The following is a 27,939-nucleotide window of genomic DNA, read 5'->3' as shown; positions in this document are numbered from 1 at the left end:
CTTTAGCAGTTATGAAGCTGTGGGAATTTCATCAACCCTCTCTCCCTCCTGAGATCTATAGCTATATTTCAGACCAGGTGCTAGCTACAATGAGCCAAACTCGGTAACATAATACACGTGCATAATCCTATTATTAGATTTCTAGTTACTTAGATTCCAAGGCCAAAAGGGTTCATTGTGATTATCCGGTCTGACCTCCTGCATAACATAGAACTTCTCCGAAATAGTCTCTGAACTAGAGTACATCTTTTAGAAAAACATCCAATCTTGATTTTAAAATTGCTAGTGACCGAAAATCCACCACAACAACTTTTGGTAAATTGTTCCAATGATTAATTAAAATTACTATTAAAAATGTACGCCTTATTACCAGTCTGAATTAATCTAGCTTCCTTTTTCTCCATTGAATCTTGTTATACCATTGTTTGCTAATGTGAAGAACCCATTATCAAAATTTGTTCCCCATGTGAGTAGTTATAGACTGTCCTCAAGTCACTCCTTAACCTTCTCTTTGTAAAGCTAAATAGATTGAGCTCCTTGAGTCTATCACTAAAGGTATATTTTCCAATCCTTTGATAGTTCTTGTGACTTTTCTCTGAATCCCCTCTAATTTATCAGCATCCTTCTTGAATTGTGGACATCTGATCTGGACACAGCATTCCAGCAGCACTCACATGAGTGCCATATTCAGAGGGAAAATAACTTCTTTACTCTTCTTCAAGATTCCTCTATTTATGCCTCCAAGGATCATTTCAGCCCTTTTGGCCACAACTTGGCATTGGGAGCTTATGTTCAACTGATTATCTGCCATGGCTCAAGTTTTTTCTCAGCATCATTGTTCCCTGGGATAGAGTCTCCCGTCCTGTAAGTATGGCCTGCATTTTTTGTTCCTAGATGTATACATTTACATATGGTTACATTAAAGTGCACATTGTTTGCTTATGCCCAGTTTACCAAAGGATCCAGCTTGCTCTGTATTGACTGCAAAAAGGTGACTAGGGTATGGGAGAGAGCAGAATTTGGCCTAGTGCATTGTGTGCAGCCTCTGTAAACTCTGAGCAATTATTTCCCTTGGATTCTCTACTTATGTTGCATCCTATTCAGTATTCTCTCATACCTTCACAGGCGCCCCATCGACTATATTTCCCAGGCCTCTTACAGCCATCTGACGGACAATGCTGTTCCTATCCTGTGACCTTTCTTCCAAGATGCGCAAGACACTCTTAAGCAACTTCTTCTCCCTGAGCATGGGATCAGTCATTAGCTGAAATAAAATCAACATGTCCATTAGCACCAATATGATCCTTAAGATTGGGAATAGAATTTGAGCCGGCATAGAATACACTAAAAACAACAAGGAGTCCTCCTATAGCCACAGTCTTGTGGATACAGACTAATATGGCTACCCCTCTGATACGTGGCACATAACACACTAACTTTATCATTCCACACAAATGAGAAATGTCTTAAAAACATGCAGCTTTCCTTTTGGGCACTATAATAGGGATCCACTCACCTCTTGAGAGCCCCTTAGTGGCCAGGTCTGGTACCACAGTCCTTTTCTCACCCCTGGTGCACCCTGCCAGCTGACCTCAGTGAGTCTTCTGTGGCTCAGGCCTCTGGCTAAGTCCCAAAGTCCAAATGAACCCCTTCTGGGCTAGTCAAGAACAGTCCCATTGCCCTCACTAGGGTCTCCAGCCCCAACTCTGGGTCCTTGAAATTCTGCTCTTTGTTCAAGCTCTCCGTAAGCATTGTCCCCTTCCTGGGGCTTATGCCACTGTAAGTGGTAGGGGATCCAAGGCCTGCCCATAACTCTGGGTTCCAAACCATGGACCCTGTAAACAGTAGTTAGGCACCGCTTGATTTCAGTTCATTGTTGCTTTTTCCTACCAGCCACTTTTAGCTTCACCCTCACCTCAAGGTTCAAGTTCTTAAGGACTCTCTTCCTGCAAACCCAACTTAAGCAAATGCTGCCAGAATCAAACTCTGGCAATCCCTGGAATTTCTGTGGCCAGAGAGCAGCATCGTTTCTTGCCCCTCCAGTTCCTGGCAGGAACTGACCTGCTAAGGCCCTGCAGCTCCTTTTAGCTGAGCCTGATGGGCTCCGATTGGCTGCTCTCATGAGGCCTCTCTAGACAGACCCAGATTTGTGGCTCTTTTCCTGGGGCAGGGTGCAGTAGGACCATGGGGCCTCTTGTAAGGAGCCTCAAAGCCCAGGAACAGCCCATCCCAGGCACAGATCGATTGTTTTCCTTAGAACCAGATGAGCCCCTAAGATAGTTACTTAGCATAAGTGGAAATATGATGCAGATGTTAGAGGAGGGCTGTAGAAAGGGAGGATGGTCCAGCAGTTAACACACTTGTCTAGGACTTAGGAGACCCAGGTTCAAATTCCTGCTCCCTCAAAGACTTCCTGGGTGACCTTGGCAAATCACTTAGCCCTTCTGTGCATCAGCTCCCTGCCTGTAAAATAGGAATAATAGTGCTTCCCTACCTCCCAGGAGTGTTGTGGGGATACATACATACATTACAGAGTTTTGAGGTACTCAGATACAATCGTCATGAGAACCTAAGACAGATGTGAATGTATTTGTATGTTGCTTGTTTTATAGTATTAGGACACTAGGTTCATTCCGAAGATCTGCTGAGTGAAACCAAAACCAGGAGCTGTTGGTTAGTATCAGCACTGGGACTTGGCAGAAGAGGTCCAGTACTTCAAACTCTGTCTGTATCTCTCTCAGCCAGCACCTGTGGTTGTGTAGCTAGTATAGGCAATGGCAGCAATACAAATATCAGCGAGAGAATGACTCCGAAAGGTAGAATGAAGTTCCTTGTCAGGTTTCCATATAAAGGGGGACCCAGTCTACTATCTAAAATGACAGTTACTCCTATGAACTGAACTGTACAACTCCTTAAAAGAAAGGCAAACAGACAATGGTCTAATGGTGAAACTGCTCTTCGGAGCCCTGTGTCTTACCTGGGCAAGGAAAGCTGTGCCGGTGATTCGGAAGTTTTCCATTGGGGAATTCACCCAGGGGAGGAGGCTCTGGATGATCTCAAGTGTTATTAGTCCAAATCTTAGCAGACCACTGGAAGGCAAAAAACCACTAATGGGGTCGATTGCACACTTCAAAAACTCAGCTGCTCTGAGCAGACAGCTCTGATATCTACGGGTGGGAGCTGTGTGTTTCCACCCAGGGCACCCCCCACAAAGCTATAAACTGGAGGTTCCCTCTCAGCCACTCTATTTGCTACTGATTCCCAAGGATAAAATCATGCCTCTTAGATCTCTTACCTCACCAGCAGACACACTCCCTCATGGTGAGTCTGGGGGTTTTCAAGCAGAATCCATGTTTTCTGCGTCCTGAGCACTCTCACCAGTCTCTCATTCCCAACTTTGAAAAGCACAGATTCTAATGCTTGGACAGAAAACCTGGGGAAAGAGAGGCACAGAACTGCAGCAATCAGTAGGAAGGTGCAGCCTGAACAGAGTCAGGAAGCCCAGATTACTTGTCAGGTCTGCTGTTCATCGACAGTTCATCCACTGGCAATATCCTGGACACCAGTGTCCCTGGAAGGACTTGATGCCAGGAGGTATGTTTCTGTCTCATACATCTCGTATAACTAGTTTTGCTAGGGACAAAATTTTGCAGTCATTTTTCACTTTCTGCAAGGATTATGGATACTAGCAGAGTACAAGGATATAAAAAAGATACACGATCAGGACCCAAAAACTGGGGGGCATAGAGTGTGGTGATCACTAGTGGATATTTTGGGGTTGTATCTCCAGATATGATGTGACAGAGTGCTGAGGGTATGCACTTGAGTCAGCACTCTGGTCACTTTTAGTACTAATTCAGTTCCTTACAGAAAGCCTAATTGGACAGAGGTGTAGCTGATTACGAGGTCAGATTGGGGCTAGTGAGTCATGGAACCAATCATTCCATTAACAGGGAAACTGTATAAAAGGACATGGGCAGGAGCCCTTTGAGGGGAACAGACAGAGAAAGAAACTTGGGTGACCAGATATCCCGATATTTGGGGCTTTTTCTTATACAGGTGCCTATTACCACCCACCCCCTGTCCTGATTTTTCACACTTGCTGTCTGGTCACCCAAAGAGAAACAGAAAGACAAAAAGCTGGGAGAGCCTGACAAAGTGAGCTCTCTGAGTGGAAACACCTTCCCCCCATTTTGGAGAAGAGTTTAGAAAGTTGAGATACAAGATAAAGGTGCTATGTATTGGTAGGGGGATTAAATAGACTTCACGTTGGTGTTTACAAGCAAGAAAGTCTCAACGTGGTCTGTGTTTGTAGAAGATGTGGGGGTGCAACACCCCTCTCTGTCACAGCTGGGGGCTCATCAGGGATTTCCCTGTTATCTATGCAAATAGAGAGCCTGCTGGAGAAGCCGGGGTAGAGGTTTGGCAGTCCAGGTGATGGAGGGAACACACTGAAATGGGTGGTGAAGAAGCAAGGAGAAGTCTAGAACAGGGGTTCTCAACCTTTCTGTTTCTGAGCCTCCTCTCACCTCAACAAGCTATAAATACTCCATGGCCCACTCCCAGGCCTCTGCCCTGCCAGGCATCAGAGTTTGGGGCTCCTGGCTCTAGATTTTAACTCCACAGGGTGCAGGGGCTGGGGCTTTAGTGCAGGTGCTGGGCCTCAGGGCTCCAGCCTGGCTGGGCTCAGAGATTCAGCTTTCTGCCCTAAGCCCCAGCTAGTCTACTGCCAGCCCTGCTTGGCGGACCCCCTAAAACCAGCCCAGTTGAGAACTGCTGGTGTAGAAGACCCCACAGACCTTCTAACAATCCCACCAGGCAGAAAAACAGCCTTTGCTTTCCTGGTAGGTTTAACAGCAAAAGAGCCTTCAGGAATTTATACAGGAACAAGCCCAGGTCTGGCAACAACTCCTCCAAAGTCTGGCAAGTCCCGTGACAGGAAATGGAAACCAGGCACAGGAGATCAGACTCTGTAAAATGGGACCTGCGAACAACCCTGATCTGGTTTTGGTTACTCTTAAAGGAGCAGCGGTGAGACCTCACAAGGACAGAACAATGTGGGCCTTTCGACTGACACCCCATTTAACCGGGGAAGCACATATATGGCTCTTAGTGATTAGCGGGCAAGAGATTAGGACGTGATTAAGGCAGCCATGCTGGACGAGGTGGGGCCTGTCCACAGAAAAGTACTGCCAGAAATGGAGAGTTGAAAGATGGATTGAGGGATTAGGCCTCTGTGCATTTGCATAGAAATTGAAAGATTGGACCACTTACTGGTAAGGCCACATACTCAAACTGTGGGGGAGATCATGGACTGCATGATTCTGGAAGTTTCTTCAGAGTCACCCTGAGCATATCTGAGTATAGGTTACGTGGCACCAGCCAGTTAATCTGGACCCCGCAGTTAAAATTACAGAGGAATTTGCAGAGGCGGACATTCCCAGAGTGAGTCAGTGGTTTAAGGGGCTAAAAGATCACTAAAAGATTGCCATATGAGTCTCAAATAAAAGCTCATGTCACCAATATCATTGTGAAACACATCTACAGATGCTGTGTAAAGAGCCATGTCTATGCATTGAAAATTACATTCTTATGATCTGTGTCTAGGGACTAGTCACCAGGAAAGGTGAAAAAATGGTTTTCTTTAAGGCAAGAAATGTTTCTCCATCTGTTTGTTTACATGTAAATTAAGCATGTAGGGTTCACATTCAGTTCAGGACTGTGAGAACTTCAAAGAAAGAAAAGTAACAGGAAGGAGACAGGGAGTGGGGACCCAATTTTGGGGTACACCTCAAAGGTTTGCTCTAGTATATTTGGGGGACAAAGAAGACACCCTGGCATCTTTCACTTAGGAAGTAGATGGACAGCGAGACGGACAGCGGGGTCACTATCAGGCTTGGTTGAGAACGTTGGGTGAGAAACATCTTTAGACAGGAGGTTAACCTGTTGGGTAAGTTTAGTCTCTAGGACCATGTTATGATTTCATTTGACATGTAACCATTTTTTGCTTGCATTCTTTCTCACTGTCACTGGAAATTCTGTTCTTTGACCATCTCTGTTCTTGTTTGCCCTATAAATATATCTAAGTGCTGTGTGTTTTGCACTATAGAGTATAAGTAATAAAGTATAAAGTATAGAGTCTAAAGTATAAGAAGTAAACTGGTGTGTACTGTTCCATAGGGAACAGCACGCCCGGTAATTCTGTGGGTGTTCAGTGGATAAAGGTCTGGACACTATACGGAACGGTCAGAAGACTCGGGGGTTGGTGTGTGCCTATCACTAACCTGTACAAAGAGACTGGGGTCTGAGGCGGCCTGGATGGTAGTGCTTGTTTTGCCAGAGCCTGGTCATTTTAGGGAACTGACCCACAGCAGACACAGACAAGACTTCCTCACTCTAAGGGCAGGCAATGGTAAGGTGCCTCATAACCCTGGAAATTCCTGGGGAGTGTCACACAACTCTATTGGAATTCTTTGTTTCTCTCCCTTCCTTCTAATTACCGGCAAGGGTTGCCCTCAGTATGTTGTTGGTCTTTTTGGAATAGGCTCCAGCTGCTTATCCTTGGCAAAGGCATCTTTTGTCCTGAGGTTCGGCTGACCTGCTGCAGGAGAACAGGAAACAACTCTGGGAGCAGCTCCTGCACAGCTTTGCTCGACTGCTGTGCTGACACCACCTCAAAGATGGCACATGTTGCCTGAAAGGAGAGCATGGTAAAAAATGAGATCTCCTCCCAACACCATCACATCCTCTTCTCCCCTTCTGATATCAGCTGTACTGAATTTTCACTTCTGCCGGTAACTTGAATGACTGCAAGCAACTCCCTTAACTCATGGCTCAGTTTCCCACATCTGTAAAAATGTGTATGACCTACCAAGGCATGTTGTGAGTCCTAAAGAATATTTGCAAAGCACTGTGAGCAACCTGGTTCAAAGACTCTCTAATTGCCAGATGTTATTAAGTAAATCAGCCACATACTCTAAAACTGCGTATTTGTTCCACAGACAGCAGAGCTGGACTCAGGGAAACAGTACATCAGAGGAGAAGTGCCCACACAGCAATATTCTACCACACTTCTAGCTTTCCAGCAGCAGGATTGTCACAGGGCAGAGGAAAGCCTGAAAGGCGTGTCTGTCATCTAACTTACTGAGAGAGGTTCAGCAGCTGCCAAATGCCTGTCAGTTTCAGTCTCTGAGGTGATGCTTTCTTCTTGGCTTGTTGACGTCTTTATTTTTTCTATTAGGACCTGTAGGACCTGAGTGGCAAGCAAGGGGTCTCCCCCCAGAGATCTCCACAGCTCACTGGTGTAACTGCAATTTAACAGAAGGTACATGTGACCCCTGGACACTTTTGTGGCTCAGACTGAATGCGTCCTATTTAAGTAAAGACCAACTTTTCTCCTTGCCTGTGAGGAGAAAGTTAGGAGCACTGTCCTCCTTTAACGCTCCTCCTGTTTAAATATTGAGTTTCCAGTTACAGAACTAGGTTAAGTGACCTAGTCTTACTGCAGCCTAACCATTAATACTAGACTTCCGAGGACAGGACACAGAGCGCCAATCTCAGTTCCTGTTTTCCCACTTCCCAGTAAATATGGAATCCTGAGCATGTGGCTCCCAAAGATCCAGGGTTTGGAAGGCAAGTGGATGAAAGAAAAGCCACATTTCTACTAACTGGACATACAATTATGAGAACGAATATTCATGGCCATCCTAGTTCCCCTTCACAAAGGGTGTCCCTACCCTCTGTTTGCCAGAAGCTGGGACTGGGCAACAGGGGATGGATCATTTGACAGTTACCTGTTCTGTTCATTCCCTCTAGGACATGTGGCACTGGCCACTGTTGGAAGACAGGACACTGGGCTAGATGGACCTTTGGTCTGACCCAGTATGGCCGTTCTTATGGTCTTAGATTCCAGCACTGATAACTGATAACCCAGTTGGGGACCTTTAAATGAAATGATGGATCTGCTTCCAGTCCAGTTTTAAATCCCAAGGACAGCAACTCTATTCTAGCAGCCACACCCTGACCGATACCAAGCGGCGGTCTGATGACAATATTGGCCCTATTCTTTGTCATCAGCCAGGGATTGGACTTGAAGCTGTCATGCTGCCAGGAAATCAACAGCAATTGCTAATTTCCAAAGTGAGGTCAATTCAGGTGTCTAGAGAGCCAGGCCGGTTCCAGGCACCAGCCCAGCAAGCAGCTGCTTGGGGCAGGCAATGGTGAGGGGCAGCACATCTGGGTCTTCGGTGGCAATTCGGCGGCTGGTCCCTCACTCCTTCTCAGAGCGAAGGAGTAGAGCTGCACATCGCGATCGCAGGGTTTTTTTATTCCCCGCCCTTTTTTTGCTGCTTGGGGCAGCAAAAGCCCTCTAGCAGGGCTGGCTCCAGAAGTAGATGTTTCCAACAATACACTCCAGTTATACCAGTAAAGTTAGGTCTTTAGGATGTCAAAGCAGTTATGAATTAATGGAAACAGAATGACACTTAATTTCTCTCCACACCCCACCTTACCATGCTCTTGGACCTTCCTGGAGAAAGACCCAGGCTATTAACCATCAGGAATTATCCCAAAATGTCTGCTGCTTAAATAAAGCCCTACATCTCCCAGCAAAGCTGTGGGATCCATGTTTTACCAAGATGAATGCAATAGGTAGCGGTATATACCTGTCCATTGGCAGATGGTTGCTGAGTAGGCTGGAGATCACTGCCTCTAGGTGATGGTGAGCTAAAATAGACACTGCCTCCAGCAGGAATTGCCTCAAGCTGCCCTCCTGGATAGTAGCCATGTGGCTATATATTATATCCACAATAGCTGGCACCTGGAAGGAACAAAACCAGAAAGAAATGTCCCTTTTTCTTTCTCTCCATTCATTCTACAGAATCAAAACCTTTATTTAGACATTTGCTGATTTTTTAGAAATTCCTCAAGAAACAAACGTTCAAATATGTCTGTGTAACTTTAACCCACAACAATTGCCCACACTTGGCTGTAAAAATTAACACTGACACACACACATACAGCGAAACCCCGCTATAACACGATGATCAGGGTCCAAAAAATTGGATCGCGCTAAATGTGGGGTCGCGGTATAGCAGGGTTTACCATTTCAAGCTGGTCAGTTTCAAGCCGGTCGATTTCTCTTGGGCAGAAAACTACTTGCATTTGCGAACTGCCCACCACAGTAACTGAAAGGGTGGAGCTCCAGCAGCGGGGGCTCTCAGCCATGCGGTGAGAGAGGGAAACACTTGGGGAGAGCAGGGGAGATGTGCAACGGGCAGAGGAAGAGAGAGGAGCAGCTGGGGAGAGAGTGGCTCTTCTCACCAAAAGGGTAAGCGGGGGCAGGTGGGAAGAGGCAGTGGGGAAGGCACATTCCATTTTTTGCTTTTTTTTCCCCTTTGGGGGCACTCCAGCCCCTCTCCCTTCACAAAGCCTCTCTCTCTCTCTCTCTTTTTTCTCTCTCTCTTTTGCGCTTCCGCAGCGCTCCAGCTGCTTTTTTTTTTTTGGCCTGGGGCGGCCGGAGCCACCTTACAATCGTGTTATAGCCGAATTCGCATTATTACGGGGCGCATTATAGCAGGGTCAGGGGCGGCTCTAGCCATTTCGCCATACCAAGCACGGTGGCACCCGTGGCTCCGGTGGACCTCCCGCAGGCGACCGGCAGAGCACCCCCGCGGCGTGCCGCCCCAAGCACGCGCTTTGCGTGCTGGGGCCTGGAGCCGCCCCTGAGCGGGGTTTCCCTGTACATACCAGGTAATTTAATGTGGTGGTGCCCAGCTATGCATTAAATAAACCAGCTGGCATGCACAAAAGAAGGCTTTGCTTGCCCAGATTTTGCAGGTGTGATTTAAGCAGCCAAATGCAACCATTTGCCTCGAAGGATGCACAGTTCATAAACAACCACAAGCACAAAATATGCAAGTGCTTTAAACACAGTGTGCAAATGCCTGGGACTATGAACAGGTGACGACCTCTCATTCATTCCTAGCCCTTCACATCTTCGAAACACTGTGCAAACGTGGCAGTTCTGCTGCGAGGGTTCCCTGTCCTGAGGCCTTTCACCAGCCTTGATAGAAGATTTGTGGAGTGCTCCTTTCATCTAGCCCTAACGCACTGGGCTCCAGAATAAGGCATATAAATAGTGGATCCCAAAGACACTATAGTTTTCTCCCTCCCTCCTTCTATTCTTAAAGGGTACGTCTACACACCAAAAAAATCCCACAGCAGTGAGTTTCAGAGCTCAGGTCAACCTGGGCCTGAGGGGCTTGCACTATGTGGCTAAAAGTGTAGCTGTTCCTGCTCGGGCTGCAGCCCAGGCTCTGAAACCTGGCAAGAGCTCAGGCTCCAGACTCACTGGGAATGACTACAGGACTATTTTTATCCAGGTAGCCCTTAGCCATAGGCCTCCTAAGAACTGGATGCCTCCAAGTGCCAGTCATTCTGTCTTCTTGTCTTTTCCCCAGAGTCTGTTTTTTCAAGCCTTTCTTGGCTGAATACTGTGGCAACAAGCCAGACAAATAAATAACCAACCATCTTCCTTTTCCCTTGGATTCTCTCTGTCTATTGCTATTGATTCTGCCGTTGCCTAGTTTAGGGTGAGAACAGAGATGGAATCGACTCTACGTCCGAGGGGGAGAAACAGCAAGATTTTTGTTCATTACACATGAGGGCAAAGATCTAAAAGCCTCGAGTTTAGGCAGAAAACCTCTCCAGTTTCCCGTTTTACCTTATCGAGCATGGCATCTCCACACTCCTTCAGTATAACCTTCATCCACAGTCCAGCTGCCGTGGCACAGGTGGGGCTGGCAGACAGCATACTTTCCACTGTGGCCTCAATAAAGGCTGTGGCCTGTTCTGGGGGAAAGTACTCACTAACAACCTGGGAATAAATCAAAAACAGGAGAGACTGCAATGATGTTTGGCTCCAGCACTTGTAAAAATGGAGGCCTAATTTCTCTATGGAAAAAGATCTATGCATCAGCAAATTGCATCTGACGAAGTGGGTATTCACCCACGAAAGCTCATGCTCCAATACGTCTGTTAGTCTATAAGGTGCCACAGGACTCTTTGCTGCTTTTACAGATCCAGACTAACACAGCTACCCCTCTGATTAATTAACAATTTGTTAATTAGCCTCATGTCCAGCTAGCCATTTGGGATTAAAATTCTCTCCATAGTCTATATACTACATTTTTGTATTCTACACTAATGAGATCAGGTTCGAGGCAAAGCTTCCGTTGCGCAGTTAGCACAACATTGTACCGGCTATGCAGGAGGTAAATTTCCAGTTTGTATTCTCTTAGATACACTGCATCTTTTTACAACATATACAATGAAGTCAAGAGAGGCATGCTCACAAATATAGGCAAAGGCAAACCCACAAGGTGACAGAATGAAGACTGGATGGGTTCTCAGCTTGATGTTCCACTAATACAGTTTTTTCTCATGGATAGCTGGATAGGTACATGTGTGTGCATCTGCGTGTGCATTTTCATGGGCGTGCAACATTCTGTGGAATCTGGATTTTACATGGCATTCATAGCACACATCTATGAAAAGCATCTTGCTGGTTACTAGCAACGAATGCCCCACACCCACAGCTCGCTCCAAGTACAGAAAGGCATCATGAAAGTGTAAATGTAAAATGAAGGGTGCCTGGTCACTAGAACATCCGCACAAGTTTTTTGAGTCAGTTACCCTGGCCATTTTGGAAGATGCCTGAAACAGAGCCTCGGGGTCCGGAGCTGCTGTTAGTTCGTCACGGAGACATCTCAGCTCCTCCTCCGCTGACCCCAGGTTCATGGGCTGGCCTGGAGTGGAGAAAAGGAAAAAAAGTACTGTAACGACTAATGAAACTGAACCTCTACTGCATGGATATTCATACAGGAGGATCCATGTGCTAGGCTGTTATCAGCATAGTGTAAAATCTTGGCCCCATCAAAGTCAATGGCAAAACTCCTGTTGACTATAATGGAGTCGGGATTACACCCTAAATGTCTGAAAGTTAACAGTAGTGGTATGTTATTGTGACTGATACAGGATTGAACAAGCACCGTATTCAGCTTGGAGCAGCTTTCTGGGGGTGTCTGGTTTCAGTAGTGTCTCTGCTCTCACTATTTACATCTAATCTCATATTCAAGTACAACTCATGCAGGTAGCTGTGAGGTTCCAATGTAGAGGTGAATCCCTCCACCAAACTCTCAAGATGGGGCTGGACAAAACCTTCGGCAGGAAACCCATGCTCATCCGTCACTTCTAAACAATGCTGGGATTTCTATGTTGTACACTCAAAGACTGGAGTCCCTTATTCTGTTTCTGAATCACCAACACTGTTTTTAGGACTGATTAATAATAATTAGAAATAGGGTCACCAGATGTCCCAATTTTATAGGGACAGTCCCAATTTTGGGGTCTTTTTCTTATATAGACTCATATTATCCCCCACCCCCGTCCTGCATGAGTTTCACATTTGCTGTCTGGTCACCCTAATTGGAAATGGCCTTAAATAATAACCAAGATCTATCCCATTAGGTGAAAAGAACATCCTACTCCAGGGGTCGGCAACCTTTCAGAAGTGTTGTGCCGAGTCTTCATTTATTCACTCAAATTTAAGGTTTCGCGTGCCAGTAAGACATTTTAACGTTTTGAGAAGGTCTCTTTCTATAAGTCTATAATATATAACTAAATTGTGGTTGTATGTAAAGTAAATAAGGCTTTTAAAATGTTTCAGAAGCTTCATTTAAAATTAAATTAAAATGCGGAGCCCCCCGGACTGGTGGCCAGAACCTGGGCAGTGTGAGTGCCACTGAAAATCAGCTTGAGTGCCGCCTTCGGCACCCGTGCCATAGATTGCCTACCCCTGTCCCACTCTTTCACAAAGGGGAAAATGGCCTACACTTACTCCAATAGCTTTGAATGCTCATGACAGAGGGCTGCTGCAAGAACTTTTTGTTTAAACAATTATTCCAGGAAACCCCTCCAATACAGCCAGTGGCAGGGTAAAGAGAATGAAAATGTTTAGTACCAAGGGCTTGTTTACATGGAGATAGTCAAGAAAGCTAATCCAAATTCATTTTCAAACTGCATTAGTTAAACTTCATTAAACACCTCTGGGGACACACTTATTTAGAATTAAAGGGGCCTTTTTTCAGGATAGTTTAATTCATGTAATTCACTTAAATTAAGAAGGGCCATTTTCATTCAGAATCAGAGCATCCACACGTGTTTAATGACACTTTAAAATTTACACCTTTAGTTCATTTGGATTAACTCTCCTTAGTGTCCCTGTGTAGAGAAGCCCTAAGGAACTGAGCAGTTATCTACCTGGTGCAGACCATTTATTATTTGTACAGTTCCCAGAAGTGTGCCACACTCTTTACACATCATAATCATCTCTTCTAATGAGCTATTTACAAGATGCCCACCACTCTGTTATTTAAGTGCCAACAGACAGGACAGAAAGAACTAGACAGGCAGAAAAATGGACATTACAACAGTGAAAGAAGCTGAAGAATTACTTATACCTGCTAATGGTCTCCTCACCTTGTATACAGAGAAGGCAGCCGATACAGTCAACCACCCACTGACGAGACGTGGCCAGTGAATCACAGCTGTATGGTGCTATTGCTCCAATCAGAGATCCAAACTGATGAAAAGTTTCCTGAGTCTAATTAAAAAAGAATGAAGAATGAACGTTCTCCAGCTGTACTAGACGTCACTTGCCATCTTTATTGTTGATACCAGTCAGCTCTGTGTTTTTGGGGAACCAGGGCACAGTATCTAGCTTGTGTGACTCCTGAAGGACACCCCCAATTCCCATCTCTGTTTGAACCAAAACCGATCAGAGAAAAGGCTTGCAGAGAACAATGAAGGGTTTGGGGAGACACACCTAGACGCCTCCTGACAAGGGTGACAAGATTAAGACATCTCCATTTGCATACAGAATGAAGAACAGAGACAACTCTCTAGCCTCAACTGCATGAAAGATGGAATAGGGATTAGCATAAAGAATGAAGAACAGAGAACCGCACTGAACTCTGGGACCAGAAAAGCAGGGACGCATTGAATCATGGGAATCCCTGCTCCAGATGCTAATGAACCTACGCCTGCACACACTCAGCTCAGCAATTATCAGACCAATTCTAGTAATAAATCTTTGACTCATATCCCAAAATACTGAAGCAGCCTAGTTGCCTTGTGAGCTCCCCGGAAGAAAACAACACCCATAGCCAAGAATGATCAGCTCCTATTGACTAGCCTAAAGAAAACCCTTGAGCCATCAGTTTACCCATAAACAAATCTAGTGTTCTCCCTTGAACCATTGTATTTTCTCTACAAAACCCCTATCTATGCCCAGGTAAGGGTTCTGATGTATAGGCCCAAACTCTGCATCAGTTCCACTGGGATTCCATCTCCTGACTGATCGTGCTGGGGGCTCTGCCTGTCTCCAGCACTCAGGACCCTGAGCTACCACCATCACCTGGGAACCCCGACCAGTTCAAGCCTCATGGAGTGGGTGGGATCCATCTCTCTCTCTCTCTCTCTGTTTTCTTTCCTACCTCAGGTATTAACCTTTAAAATGTAGCTGTTATGTTTGTTTAGCCCTCCTGGTGTGGTTATCACTATGATTCAATCAATAACTGTTATGGGTCAGCTGGTTGCTTCTCTCTCTCTCTCAATTTTACTCTTTTGTGTTTTTAGCTTCCCCCATTTACTCTGCAGCGACGCTTCTTGTACCTAAGCTAAAGATCCCTGTAGTGCCCCAAAATACTGTGGGGTTTGTTCATCAAGTGGGTTACTACCAGTACAATTGTAATGTGAAAGTGTGATAGGAATGTGTTAAACTTGGGGCACATAAGTGGGTGCGGGGAGCAGTGGAAAGTGCTGCTGAACCCAGCCTGTTGAGACCAGGGACTCATGAGGGTACCAGCTTGAAAGTGCTGCTCAGCCCAGCCCACTGAACACAGGGACATATGAGGGGATCAGCTGGGGAGTGCTGATTGACTTGCTCTGCTAGTGTGTGTGCGCATGTTCGTCTAGTTCTACTTATTAGCCCTGGGGAACCTAGTCCTGCAGGAGAGCTCCATTGGGAGGGGACTTGTAGAAGGAAGGAGTAGAACACACAAGTGACATAAGCAACACAGTAATAGAATTACAAAACCGCCCCACCCCTCCCTTCCCCCACAGAAGAGTAACCCTAATTAATGAGCCTCCCCAAAGTAACGGGCACATCTGGTAACATTGTGCCTCTGATTCCTGTACTGAACTGGGTAACGCACATTGGAAAATATAATCCCAATTGTACATACAAACGGATGGGGTCTAAATTAGCTGTTATCACTCAAAGAAGAGACCTCAGAGTCATTGTGTACAGTTCTCTGAAAGCATCTGCTCCACATGCAGTCAAAAACGCTAACAACATGTTAGGAACCATTAGGAAGCGGATCGATAAGGCAGTAAATATCATTATGCCGCTATAGAAATCTACAGTACCCCCACACCTTGAATACTGCGTGCAGTTTTGCTCATCTCACCTCAAAAAAGATATGTTAGAACTGGAAGAAATACAGAGAAGAGTAACAAAAATTATTGGGCGTATGGGACAACTTCTCATATAAGGAGAGATTAAAAAGACAGGGACTTTTCAGCTAGGAAAAGAGACGACTAAGAGGGACTATGATAGAGATCTATAGACTCATGACTGGTGTAGAGAAAGTCAATAAGGAAGTGTTATTTAGCCCTTCGCATATCACAGGAACAAGGGGTCACCCAATGAAATTAATAGGCAGCAGGTTTAAAACAAAAAAAGGAAGCATTTCTTCACACAATGCAGTCAACCTGTGGAACTCATCGCCAGGGAGATGTTGTGAAGCCCAAAAGTATAACTGGGTTCAAAAAAGAATGAGATGAGTTCATGGAGGATAGGTCCATCTCTGGCTATTAGCTAACATGGTCAGGGATGCAACCCTATGATCTGGATGTATCTAAACCTCTGACTGCCAGACGCTGGGGCTGGGACTGTCCAACAGGGGATGGTTCACTTGACAATTGCCTTGTTCTGTTCATTCCCTCTGATGCATCTGGCACCCACCACTGTCAGAAGACAGGATACTGGGTAGATGAACCATTCTTCTGGGGGATCCAGGATAGCCACTCTTATGTTTTATGTTCTTAGCGGATTACATAGAAATTCAGCTTTAGCATCCTGGGAGCATAAGAACCAAGAATGCATTTGTGACACTGGCAGACCAGTCAACCTGTGTATGACCCATAATAACTTAACAAGAGACACTTCTACTGTATCAAGACAGTTCACGTGCATGTGAATTTCAAAGAGACGCATTAGACTAGCAATCATCAACTCATTCAAAAATGAACAATAGATGCTAAGTGTATTTGTCTGTGGTTATCTATACCGGGTTAGAAGTTTCACAATGTAAATAAATTAGCTTGTAGATGCTAATTCCCTTTCATGGCTTAATTGCCTTAATTATGTGTGCAAGGTGTTCAGTTAGCCTTAAAATCAAAGATGTAAGACACTTCAGGAAACCAATCATTTCTACATTATCTTCAGCTTAACTATCTGTGTTATAATGGAAGAACGGCTAATTACCTTATGTGAATGAATGTAACTAGTTTACTGTGTATGCACAGGAAATAGAAGATTATCTTCAAAGCAAAGTACAACAGGCCATCTGCATTGGGGGAAGGTCCTTCTGTGACAATTTCTGTGAGGTAGGCTTGTCAGCCTGGTAGAATAGCTATAAAAGAGAAGGCTCGGGCCTGATCCTATCATCTCTAGACCGTTTAAATGTTGAACAGGGACAGTGTAAGCCATAGGACAGAGATCTTCCAAATAATCATTTGGAAGAACCTGGAAAATGCCTGGAAAAACTAACAGACATTACATCTAAGCTGTCTTTGGATTCTGATCTGTTGGGATGATTCCAGAGAGACTTTTACAAACCAGCAGTTTATTCCATCACTGTTGTGATCCTGAACTATGAACATGGAAAGTCACTTGTCTGGATATTGATCTTTTAACCATTTGTAACTCTTCTTTCTTTTAACAATAAATCTTAGATTTAGTTAAGGATTGGCTGACAGCGTGATATTTGGGGAAGCCCTGAGATTCACATTGACCTGGGGATAAGCATCTGGGACTTTATGATCAGTGAACCCCACATATGGTGAATCAGGTTTCCAGTAACCCCTCACTATATTAGACATAGAATATCAGGGTTGGAAAGGACCTCAGGAGGTCATCTAGTCCAACCCCTGGCTCAAAGCAGGACCAATCCCCAGACAGATTTTTACCCCAGTTCCCTAAATGGTACCCTCAAGTATTGAACTCACAACCTGGGGTTTAGCAGACCAGTGCTCAAACCACTGAGCTATCCCTCCCCTCTCTTCCAAGACAGGGATGTTTAGATGGGAGCCAAAGTCTGGAATGCCAAAAGGGGACCGTGTTTGGCATCTTGTTAACTAGGGTGGAAGCTCTTTTGTTGTTGACTTGGTGAATCTAATGATAGAATAAGCCATCAGTTTGGCGGTTGTCTCCCTCTACTTCTTGCAGTCTGCCTGCAGTGTGGTCACTGCATTGTTGTGTAAACCTCTCTCTCACGGAAGCAGAGGGATGTTAGTCACCTTGAGATCCCAACTGCTGTCCTGGAAGAGTTTTTCATGCATTTGCGTTGAGTGTCAGATCTGATGTAAGCAGGGAAGTCAGCTCAAGGAAGAGTAAGGCTATACTCACTGTGCTATGAACTACCTCTTGATAGGCAGTCAGCAGCTGGGTGCTGGCCTGCAAGGCCCGTTCTCTCTCCCACTCCTTCCCCGAACTGAACCATGTCCTTAGGAGCTGTTGGTAGAGCAGGGGAATGGACAGAGTTAGTACCAGAAAATCCCTCCCAAAAGTTCCTCTGAAAACAGGTTTAATTGTCACTAAAATCCCTCTCCAAAGCATCTGACCTCCATGTAGCAAAGGAATTACATGTCTAATGGAAGAGCCCCTTAGATATACAAGTCCCAGGGACCAGATTCACCTCTGGTGATTGAAGCCAAAGGAGTTACATGAGAGATGAATCTGGAGTTACATGAGAGATGAATCTGGGCCCGTGTATGTGATGTCTGCTTATTAATTTGAATAAGAGCAGAGAAGTCCCCCCAGCCCAGCTCCTTTTATAACTTCATTTTTATACTGAACGTGCATCAAACTCCCCACCCCTCAGCCCTTCACAATATTCTGTTCATGTCTGAGGAACAGGAAGTTTCCTCTGAATGAGTTTCCATACACAGGGCTTAACTCAATATTCATGAATTCCTCTTAGAAGAAGTGATCAGTTTCAACTGGTTCTCTTGGATTTGGCTACTGCAGTGGTGATTTTCTTGCCGCTCCAAGTAGTGTCAATGACACTGTAAGAACTTGGTCCCAATCCAGCCCTGGCATAAAATGGCATAGCTTCTGTGGATTTCAGTGGGGCACATGCCCGCTTATCCCAGGAAGAATTGGGTGCTTTCTCCCTAAAATTCACTCCATTGTGGAAAATTCCTCCACAACTGAAGCTTGACCCCCTAAATCTCTGACTCTTCCCTGCTGTAACACAAGAAACAATCTCCACCACGGTTCAATGGTCTACTCACATCAAACATTTCCTGGAACCAGTCTGCGGTTGGTTCTTCCTCCAGCAAAGTCTCCACTAGCTTGCCAAGGGCTTCCAAGGACCTCACATAGAGTGACTGAAACCAGAAAAGGAGGAGTGAGGCTCAGCACAGATCATTTGTGTGTGTGGGCTGGGGAAAACTAACTATAACCTTGCAGGGGGGCCATGTGTGACTGCCATCACCCAGTGCCTGCTGGGCAGAAATACAGTGGATGGTGCCGGAGGAGAATTGTTGTCACGTACTTGTATATGTAGAGCATCCTTTGCTGTCCCGTCTTCCTCTTTCATCTTCTCCAAGGGAGGAAGGGGAAATAAACTTTTGAAGCACTGACCAAGGAGCTCACGGTTTTCCTCCAGGGTCAGAGATGGTTTGAGCTTGCTGGCAGAAGAAAGATAGAGAGAAAAGTCATGCATTAGACTCTGTACCACCTCCAAGTAAAAGAAATGGGTCCAATGACTAGAGATTGTCCCAATCTAGAACCCCAAGTGCAAACAACCCTTCACTTTGCACCTCTCTTAAGTATTGGCTCCTCTAGAAGTAAAGCTAAAACTTCAAATCTCCTTTTAGAGAAACCCACAAGCTTCCTCCCCCCTGCCAGCTAGCCAGACACCTCCCTCCCCATCTGAACTCTGCTCCATTGTACTGCATGCCCCACAACCTCCAATCTTGTGTCTTTCGAGCACAAACCCCCAAATGGACACATTCAAATCCTTAAGAACTAAAGTCCTGCTGGTGAGCAGCATGTGAGCCACAGGGCCACCCAGAGGATTCAGGGGGTCTGGGGTCTTTGGCGATGGGGAATTGCCGCCGAAGGCCCAGCACTTTGGCGGTGGGTCCCGGGGCGGAAGTTCCCCCCGTGGCCGAATTGCTGCTGAAGACCTGGGCCCCCGTGAGAGAGTTTTCCAGGGCCCCCGGAGTGAAGGACCCCACTCCAGGGGCCCTGAAAATTGCCCCATTTGCTCCCCCCGGGCGGCCCTGGTGAGCCAAACCCTGCAGGCTTTAGACTGCTCCCAACCTGACACTCATGAATTAACAAATAAGAAGGCATCACAGTGCCAAGAAATATGGCAGAAAATAGCCTACCTCAGATGTCCAATGGCAAGAACTGCCTGGTAGCGAACTGGAGATGCCAGGGAATCCAGTGGTTCCTGTTTAATGAAGTCCTGAAATGCATGAATGGGGACATCAAAAATGGGAAATGGATTTGAAAGGCAGAGAGGCCTTCCTCTCACACCCTGAAACAGGGCTATATGCCAGACCTGGAATAAACAGACACCGTGCCCAGCAGGCTCTCTGCCTCAGAAATGGGCTGTAGGGCCATCTGCAGGCTATACAGAGGACAGAAAGAGAACTCACAAGACACAAGCCATTCCTTCCAGTTACAGCCCACAATATATGTTAGCATCCCTGCCAAGCTCAGAGTGGACCCAGCATTCTGGGTGCCATGCAGGTAGCTCATGAGACTGCAGTAGTACAGTCACAGCCAATGGATAAAATATCATCTCCCCAGAAAACCAGTCTCATTACATTACAACAAACTCTCTTGTACTTCAGTCCTCAAAGCTCCTAATCACTCACCAACATGTAGCCAAGGAGCTCCAGTTTGTATGAGAATTCGAACTCTTGGGAGTCTCTGGTCTCCAAGATGGCACAGCTAATCTCCATGACATTCTGGATGAGGGTTAATTTTAGGTTCATGTCCTACATAATCCAGAAGGAGAAACAAGAGGATGTGGATGAGAAACTGAGAGAAGAACCAGAGTCCAGAAGATAAAGATCAGGAATTAAATCTAGCCTCGGGAGAGGAGAGAGGTGTCCCCAGACCCCAGAAGGTAGAGGACCCTGGCTCTGCACCCACCTCAGAAGAAGAGAAAACCCAGGTTCATCAAATAAATCCAGGCCTACTTACACCAGAGCAGCCAGGAGTCCTGCTTGATGTAGCAAGGAAACCAAACTATGTGCAATTTAAACAAGCAACTTGTGTACAGAAAATGCAAGAGCTGAGGGCAGATTATTTAGAATGTACCTTGTTCGCAACAGTGATGCCCAGCACCTGAAAAACGAAATGCAAAACAGCTATTAGCAATGTTGATAGTCCCACATAACACATCCTCAAAATGTCGTGGCTGGTGAATATGGAGCAGAGAGAAATCACTATTGTTAAATCTTCCAAAAGGCAGGAAAGGTATCCAGAGGGGGTGTTTTGCAGAGGTCATTATCAGGGGCCATCCTCTGTAGTATTTGCATTTGTGAACTACTGGAAGATCTCAGTTTGGTTCAACTGTTTTTGGCAATGCCTAAGTGAGAGTCTCAGTTAGACAAGGCAGTACTGAATGGCAAAGTGATGTGGAGAGGTTGCATTGAGATGAGAGTCAGGACCAGCAGTCAGGCACCTGGGGAACAGAAATAACGGAGCACACAGACAAACAAGACGACAGATAAGAGGTAAGGGAAGTAGTGAGCAAATCAACTAAATACAGGCTAGCACTAGACTCTCTTGGGTAGCAAAAGATAGAGCTAGATACACATCCATATGAGGGGAGTTAGATTGTTATTCTGAATAGCCTGAGTGTCACTGCATCTGAATTGCTGTGTAGCTGGGGTCTACAGAATTTCAGAAGAATATAGAAAAACTAGAGAAAATACAAAGAAGAGCAACAAAAATGATACAACATGTGACAGGTTTAAATTTGAGTTATGTGACACTTATCACGCAAAAGCTCTTACCTGACAACTGGCTCTGTAATGGAGAAGGATGTTCCTTGTGATGTCTGCCTCTACTCGGGAGAGAAGCTGCTCTTTTGGAGCATGGACAGCCACGCTGCTGTAGGTCAGCATCAGGGTGCTGCGAGTCTGGCCTCTTCTCCCATGGTGGTAGTCCTAGACAATCAGAAAGTTCTTCTGATGCCTTTTGCTTTGGAATTCTGATCTGCTGCTGACCGAGGAATTCCTCACAGCAGCAATAGCAGCTTGCACTTGCAAAGCTCTTTTCAGCCAAAGATCTCAAACCACTTGCAAAAAGTATTTAAGCAATATAATAACTGTGAGGCGTGGAGATATTAGTATCTCCATCATTCCCACTAGGTAACTCTGACACAGAGAGCCTAAAATGCTGAACCTACAGCAGTGAAGTACACGGGAGCTTAGTCATTGACACTGGTGGGTACAAGATCAGGCGCTAAATGTCTTGCCTAAGGCTGCACAGTGAGTAAATGGCAGAGCCAGCAGTGGAAGCCCAGAGGCCTAGTCTCCTGCTCTAGCCTTTAGATCAGTGGTTTTCAACCAGAGCTACTTGTGTACCCCTGTGGGTCTGCAGAGGTCTTCCAGGGGGTTTATCAACTCATCTAGCTATTTGCCTAGTTTTACAGCAGACTACTAAGAATGCAAGTACAATATTTATATTCCAGTTGATTTATTTTATAATTATATGGTAAAATGAGAAAATAAGTAATTTTCAGTAATAATGTGCTATGACACTTTTTAATAATTTTATGCCTGATTTTGTAAGCAAGTAGTTTTTAAGGGAGGTGAAATTTGGGGTACACAAGACAAATCAGACTCCTGAAAGGGGTACACTAATCTGGACAAGTTGAGAACCACTGCTCTAAATCACAGGTTCCATAATTGTCATCCGTAGCCCACTGGTGGTCTACCTAAAGCAGGTTGGTTGGCCACATGTTGCTTGCAACCCCTCTTCATTTCCAGCTAATAACTGGGATTAAAAAAAATGCTAAAAATCCCTAAAGCTTTTCCATGCAAGCGACTGAGGTAGTTCCCACACATTGTGCATGGGAGGGGCGCTCAAGCCATGAGACATCAGATGATAAAAATCATTTGAGAGAACCCCAGCTCCAGAGTGTGCTCCTCTCTGCTTAACTGCAGGCGTCACGTAGAACGCATACACTGGGGGCACAATGCGAGCTGAGCAGAGCAGACACTACCCCGGGGCTGCTGCCCCTGTTTTAGAGGGAGAGGAAGTTGGAGAGAAGCCCCTGGCTCCTTTACCTTCAGGCGGCTGATGAACCCAGGAATCGTAACCTTGCTCATTGCAGCCCCAAACTCCTGAAGTGCGTTGAGGGTGAGGTCCAAGTGGCTCTCAGCAGAGAGTGCAAGGATGGAAATGATTCCCTGTCACCCAAGAAAAATACTGGTTAGGATCTAACCCACGAGTCCCTTCCTTTCAGCTGAAGTGGTGTAAAGCGCAAGTCAGGCGTCAGACACATGGGCAGCGGGGGCTGAGTGAAACAGCAATGAAGAGGATATGAAGCGAAATGGCATCTGTCCCAGGCCAGCTCAGAGCTGAGCCCCACAGGGAGCATTCAGGGGTTACTTGGTAAAGTGGGGAGAGGGACAGAGTCCTCACCTGTCTCTCAGGGGCTTCCATATAATCTGTTGCTTTCAAAAATTGATGAAGCTGGGATTTAACGTGGCCCAGGTCCTGACAAACTGCTAAGGACGTTCCTAGCGCCTTATACAGGAAACTCTGAAAGAAAGAGACCGGCACTGAGATACCAGTAACAGAACGTGCCAGTCAGTACAGACCCAGCTCAGCAACACTCAGGAAAGAACAAGATAGCCAAGTCCAAGCACCCATACTGCAGAAACATCCCATCATCTAGCCCAGCCAGAGAACCAACAATGCAGCACAGACAAGCAGCCTGTCCAAGCAAATATTGGAAGGGCAGGGGGGCAAGAGAGCAGGGAACAAGTAAAAACAAATTTTATATGCAGAATAAAATATAAAGTAATGAAGCCTTGAGAGAAGCCTTATGCAGCCCCCCAATCAGAATTTCAAGGGAAATTAACTAGAAACTAAGCCTTAACAGAGAACAAACCTTCTCACGGGAGGGGCTGGTATAGCTGGCCATCTGCTGGTTCAACTCAAGGCTTATCTGGCTGCTCCAGGCACTGTCGTCTATCATCGCCAGAGATGTTCTTAGGAACTGAGTGTAAAAGAAGAGTTATAGCAGATAGTTAATTGCAAGAATTTGGGGGTTGTTGTGGGGGTTGTTTGTTTATTTGTTTGGTGTTTTTTTTCTTCCTTGTTCTCTCTTGTAAACTTTCCAATATTCAGGTGTCATGGGAAGGTTATTTCCCTATTGAGAACTATAAACATCGACAACCCAGACTTCCTCTGCTGTTGTTCTTTAACCTTTGTGTGATGATTCCTCTCAGTCCCCAAACCCAGATGGACAGTGAATTGGAGAATGAGATGGAGCCAAGAAATCTGACCGTTGAGGAGTGATTTTATAGTGGATGGAGGATGGGTCTAGTAAACTTTGAACAAAGGGCCCTGGACTACGAAGGACCAGGCACCTTCTCTGAAGTGCTATGAACCTATTATGCCACCTTCTGAGGGTCCCCCAGGGTTGTGAGGTACCTCACTACCCCTGCCCTTAGCATGAGGAAGCCTTCTCTGTGCCTGCCAGGTGTCAGCTCCTGACTCTGCCAGCCACAGGAAACACAAGCATGCCCTTCTCACCCCATTCAGGCTCCATTCTCCTTCTACAGATAAGCAATCGGTACAGTCCAACCGCCGAGCCCTCTCTGCAGCCCCACAATGTCCAGCCCCTGTTCCACTGGACACTCACAGAATTCATAGGTTTGCTACACATCACCTTACCAGTTTCACCTCAGCATCACCGCTCCATTTCACACACTTAGATACATTTATAGTGAAAACAAGCAGAGTTCAATTGACAAAGATCAGAGAGTTGAAAAGCAGCAAGTAAAATTAATGTAAACAAATGGTTACGTAAAAATAAAATCCTAACACACTTCTAGAGCTTGAACTTAGATAACCAAACATTCCCCTGTCTCACAAAGGATAGCTCCCCCAAATCTCTCTCCCAGCATGAAACACCCAGACCAAAGGTGATCCTCCATTCATAAGACAAGCCAGCTGGCAGTTCGTCCAATAGGTGAAGGATACCTGGGGCCAGATACCTCTGGACCTCCAGATACAGTTCCATGCATCCATTGTCTTTATTTGAAAACAGGGTACCCCCTATTGTTTGCTTGTTTTTCTTGTATCAAATCTCCTCTGGAGACTTCACAATCACTTGATTAGAATTTTCCTCTGTTGATTAGCATCCACGGTGAATAATTACTCACAGGCAGATAAGCGTCTCCTGCCTGAAAGAAACTTGTTTATCACTTTCTGGTGAGCAGCCCCAACTCACAGACCTTAAAAGCATCAATTTCAGTATAGAACCATAACACCTTATATATTATCCATCCAATCACTGTGCAATGATTATGATGAGCCGTGTGGCACAGGTATCCAGTAAAGGCTTTACATGACACCCTTTGATTATATAGAGATCAGATCCAGGGAATCCTGGGAATAAAAGGTAATAATTGGAGATACACCAATCTCCTAGAACTGGAAGGGACCTTGAAAGGTCATTGAGACCAGCCCCCTGCCTTCACTAGCAGGACCAATTTTTGCCCCAGACCCCTAAGTGGCCCCCTCAAGGATTGAACTCACAACCCTGTGTTTAGCAGGCCAGTGCTCAAACCACTGAGCTATCCCTCCCCAATCCTGTGGCCTAAGTCAGTGCGCACCCAAAGGACCCAGGGTCACACCCTCAACTCCCATTGAAGTCAGCCAGAGGTTAGTAACTCTCAGCACTTTGCTGTTTCAGGCCCGAATTTTGAACAGCAGCCAGGAAATCTCAGAAACCTCACAAGAAAACCTAATCTTAGTTGATTTTTTAGCCCAAAGAATTTCAAAGGAGGCTGGATCTGGAATGGGGAACTCTAGAGTGTAATCCAACCCCAAATGGAACTGCAAACCTTCTGGGGCGTATTTGTCACTAGGTCCCTTCCTTTCATTTTCAGCACTCGCCATCAAAGTGTTCCTTGTCTGGATTTACACGAGGCTGCAAAGAGCTCTTTCTGAGCAGAAAGGCTTCTCCCTGAGATACAGTCACCAAACCCTGTCTTGTCTCTTTTCCTTTTGGGGTTTCTCACAGCAAATTTTCCTTTGAGTGGCAAAGAGAAAAAAAGAATCCTTTCTATGTCCCCCAGTGGTGCATTAGCACCATGAGCATGCTAGTTTTCTGGTTATGTTGTGTGTTGTTCCCAGTGGTAACGCAGAGTTATTTATAACTAGCGCTGGTTGAACAATGGTAAGTCCATTTCACAAAATAAGTGGGATTTTTTTGTTTTCTTGATTTTTCAACACACATGAAAAGTGAAAGAAACAAAAATATTTTGCTTTTCAAAATAAAAAATGACCATTATTCATTCTTTGTTTTCCCCCTTTCCTTCTCTTTATCCCTCGTCCCCAGGCCTTTCCTCCTCTCTTCCACTTTGTGACTGAAAAAGCCGGGGGAGGAGGGGGAGGGAGGGCAGAGGGAAGGAGACAAACAGGAAAGTAAATGAAAAAAAACCCCCAAAAAACCAACTTCAGTTACAAAAAACTGAACATTTTCCGGTTGGGTTGTTTTGTTTTGTGAAAAAAAAAATTGAAAATGTCCCATGAAAATAAAAAAGGCCAGTTTTCACTGAACAAAATGAAATGGTTTGACCAGCTCTGCTTATAATGAATAGTTTATCATTAATATTTTCCCCAGCTGATACATTTGGAGGGGGAAGGGAGGGCTGTGACAATACAGCTGAAAACCATCTTGTACCTGAAGCAGCATGTGCTCCCACCGCGCGTGGTCCAGGGAATTCTCTGTGTTTCCTATGAAGCAGGAGGCAAAACAATAATGTCAGCTAGGTTAGCAAGAAGAGTCGTCCCAGGAATCTCCTTTGCAATCAGTCCTTCGAAAACCCCTGCTCTGCCAAGCTGTAACATACCTGGGCTTTCAAGGCTAAATGGGACCTATGCCAACTTTCTTTGTTGGACCAACAGAAAGTATCATATTATGTACCCTGCTGGCATTTTTATTCAGGGTCAGTCAACCCACCAGGAGTGAGATGCTGAGCACTCCCAATTCCTTTTGACTTTAATGGGAGCTGAGGGTACTTAGCATCTCAGAAAACTGTTCAGCACATCAGAAGACTGGGTTTAATGTGAATACAAACTTTTCCTGCATAATAAGAGATTCTGGACTTGATCCTAACTTGATGTAAATCGGTGTAGCTTCACTGAAGTCAATGGAATGATACTGATTTACATCAGCTGAGAATCTGGCCCTGTTTCTGAATGTCCAGCTCTAACCTACCCTTCTTTAATGTCGGCACAAGGCAGTACTGGGGACTCTGTACAGCAACAACAACTAGGGAAGATACAGCTCATTTTTAAAATCTTTTTTTGACTATCAAACCCACTTGAACATTGTGGGGTCCGACCTTCACCAGAAACATATCGGGTTTGGGCTCCATGTAGGGTCTGTCATACTCCACAGAGACTACAATGGCACAGCCATGGCATTGGCGCTCTGCTGGCATAACCCCATAGTGTAGACGCAGCCTACACTGACTGAGGAGGTCAATAGATTCATACCACTGTAAAATTGCTGAAAGACATTATTAGGCCCACAATACCTAGAGTCTACATGGGCACCCACTTGGCCAACCTAGCTTTTATGGCTCAGGTTTCCTTACAGAAAGGAAAACTCTGGGTTTTTAATTGAATCACCCTTGAAAGTAAACATGGGGTTTAATTTTCAGAAACATTCAGTTTGCAAAATCAGACTATATATGGAACCCCAAAATATTTCACTAACCTCCAGCTTCACGCGTAATTCACCTTCCCAAACATTAACCTAGCAAAGGTGTGGGGGGAACTGCTGTAAAATTTCCATTCAGCTGAAACCTTCCTGGCCTGATTCTGCCCGGACTGAATTGGCTTCAGTGGTTTAACTCTAGATTTACCCCAGTGGTTCACAGTTATCCAGATGAAGGAAAAGTGAGGGCCTAGAAGCCCAATTCCAATTCCCCACTGTTTCCACATACTGCAACAGGAACGGCACAACACGTGTCGATACGAAGCTGCATTTTCTGGCTTCCCTTCTATTCTCCATAGACAGCACTCCTCCTAACTAGCACTTTACCTTCAATGTACTGCAGCAGAGATGGGATCTTTACTACCCACATCTCACCCACTGCTACATGGATATTTTGGTGCAGGGCCTGTAGTAACTTCAAGGCAGCACATCCGTGTCCTTCTCCTGCATAAGGGGATGAGGCCACTACCTGTCAGTGAGAGAGAAAGAACAGGCTCAGTTTGGTCAGCACAATACCAGTGTGTTCCTGAAGGAGGGAATAGTTCAGACTCTCTCATTGTGGAGACCATACAATAGAGTTGTTGATTCTACTGCAGTG

General features: G+C 45.5%; 1 protein-coding gene across 1 annotated transcript in view; it reads right to left on the bottom strand.

Moving 5' to 3' along the window:
* The window catches only part of LOC123353802 (maestro heat-like repeat-containing protein family member 2B), a 47,738-nt gene that overhangs the window by 14,713 nt on the left and 5,086 nt on the right, over positions 1-27,939 (bottom strand). Inside the window, exons 8-28 of the mRNA XM_044995216.1 lie at positions 27,669-27,810; positions 26,301-26,353; positions 23,496-23,603; positions 23,024-23,143; positions 22,666-22,788; positions 21,388-21,540; positions 20,687-20,713; positions 20,239-20,361; positions 19,744-19,823; positions 18,903-19,038; positions 18,640-18,735; positions 17,753-17,857; positions 13,540-13,663; positions 11,695-11,807; positions 10,724-10,876; positions 8,664-8,818; positions 7,145-7,307; positions 6,501-6,694; positions 3,296-3,433; positions 2,978-3,089; positions 1,118-1,264 (exon numbers count right to left, since the gene is read on the bottom strand). Coding sequence (XP_044851151.1) covers positions 1,118-1,264; positions 2,978-3,089; positions 3,296-3,433; positions 6,501-6,694; positions 7,145-7,307; positions 8,664-8,818; positions 10,724-10,876; positions 11,695-11,807; positions 13,540-13,663; positions 17,753-17,857; positions 18,640-18,735; positions 18,903-19,038; positions 19,744-19,823; positions 20,239-20,361; positions 20,687-20,713; positions 21,388-21,540; positions 22,666-22,788; positions 23,024-23,143; positions 23,496-23,603; positions 26,301-26,353; positions 27,669-27,810 — 2,565 coding nt within the window. The remainder of the gene's footprint in view (positions 1-1,117; positions 1,265-2,977; positions 3,090-3,295; positions 3,434-6,500; positions 6,695-7,144; positions 7,308-8,663; positions 8,819-10,723; positions 10,877-11,694; positions 11,808-13,539; positions 13,664-17,752; positions 17,858-18,639; positions 18,736-18,902; positions 19,039-19,743; positions 19,824-20,238; positions 20,362-20,686; positions 20,714-21,387; positions 21,541-22,665; positions 22,789-23,023; positions 23,144-23,495; positions 23,604-26,300; positions 26,354-27,668; positions 27,811-27,939) is intronic.

The sequence above is a fragment of the Mauremys mutica genome, chromosome 20, assembly GCF_020497125.1.
Source record: "Mauremys mutica isolate MM-2020 ecotype Southern chromosome 20, ASM2049712v1, whole genome shotgun sequence".
NCBI classification, from domain to species: domain Eukaryota; kingdom Metazoa; phylum Chordata; order Testudines; family Geoemydidae; genus Mauremys; species Mauremys mutica.
Note: the sequence above shows the minus strand (reverse complement) of the source record. Positions and strands in the feature narration are given on the sequence as shown.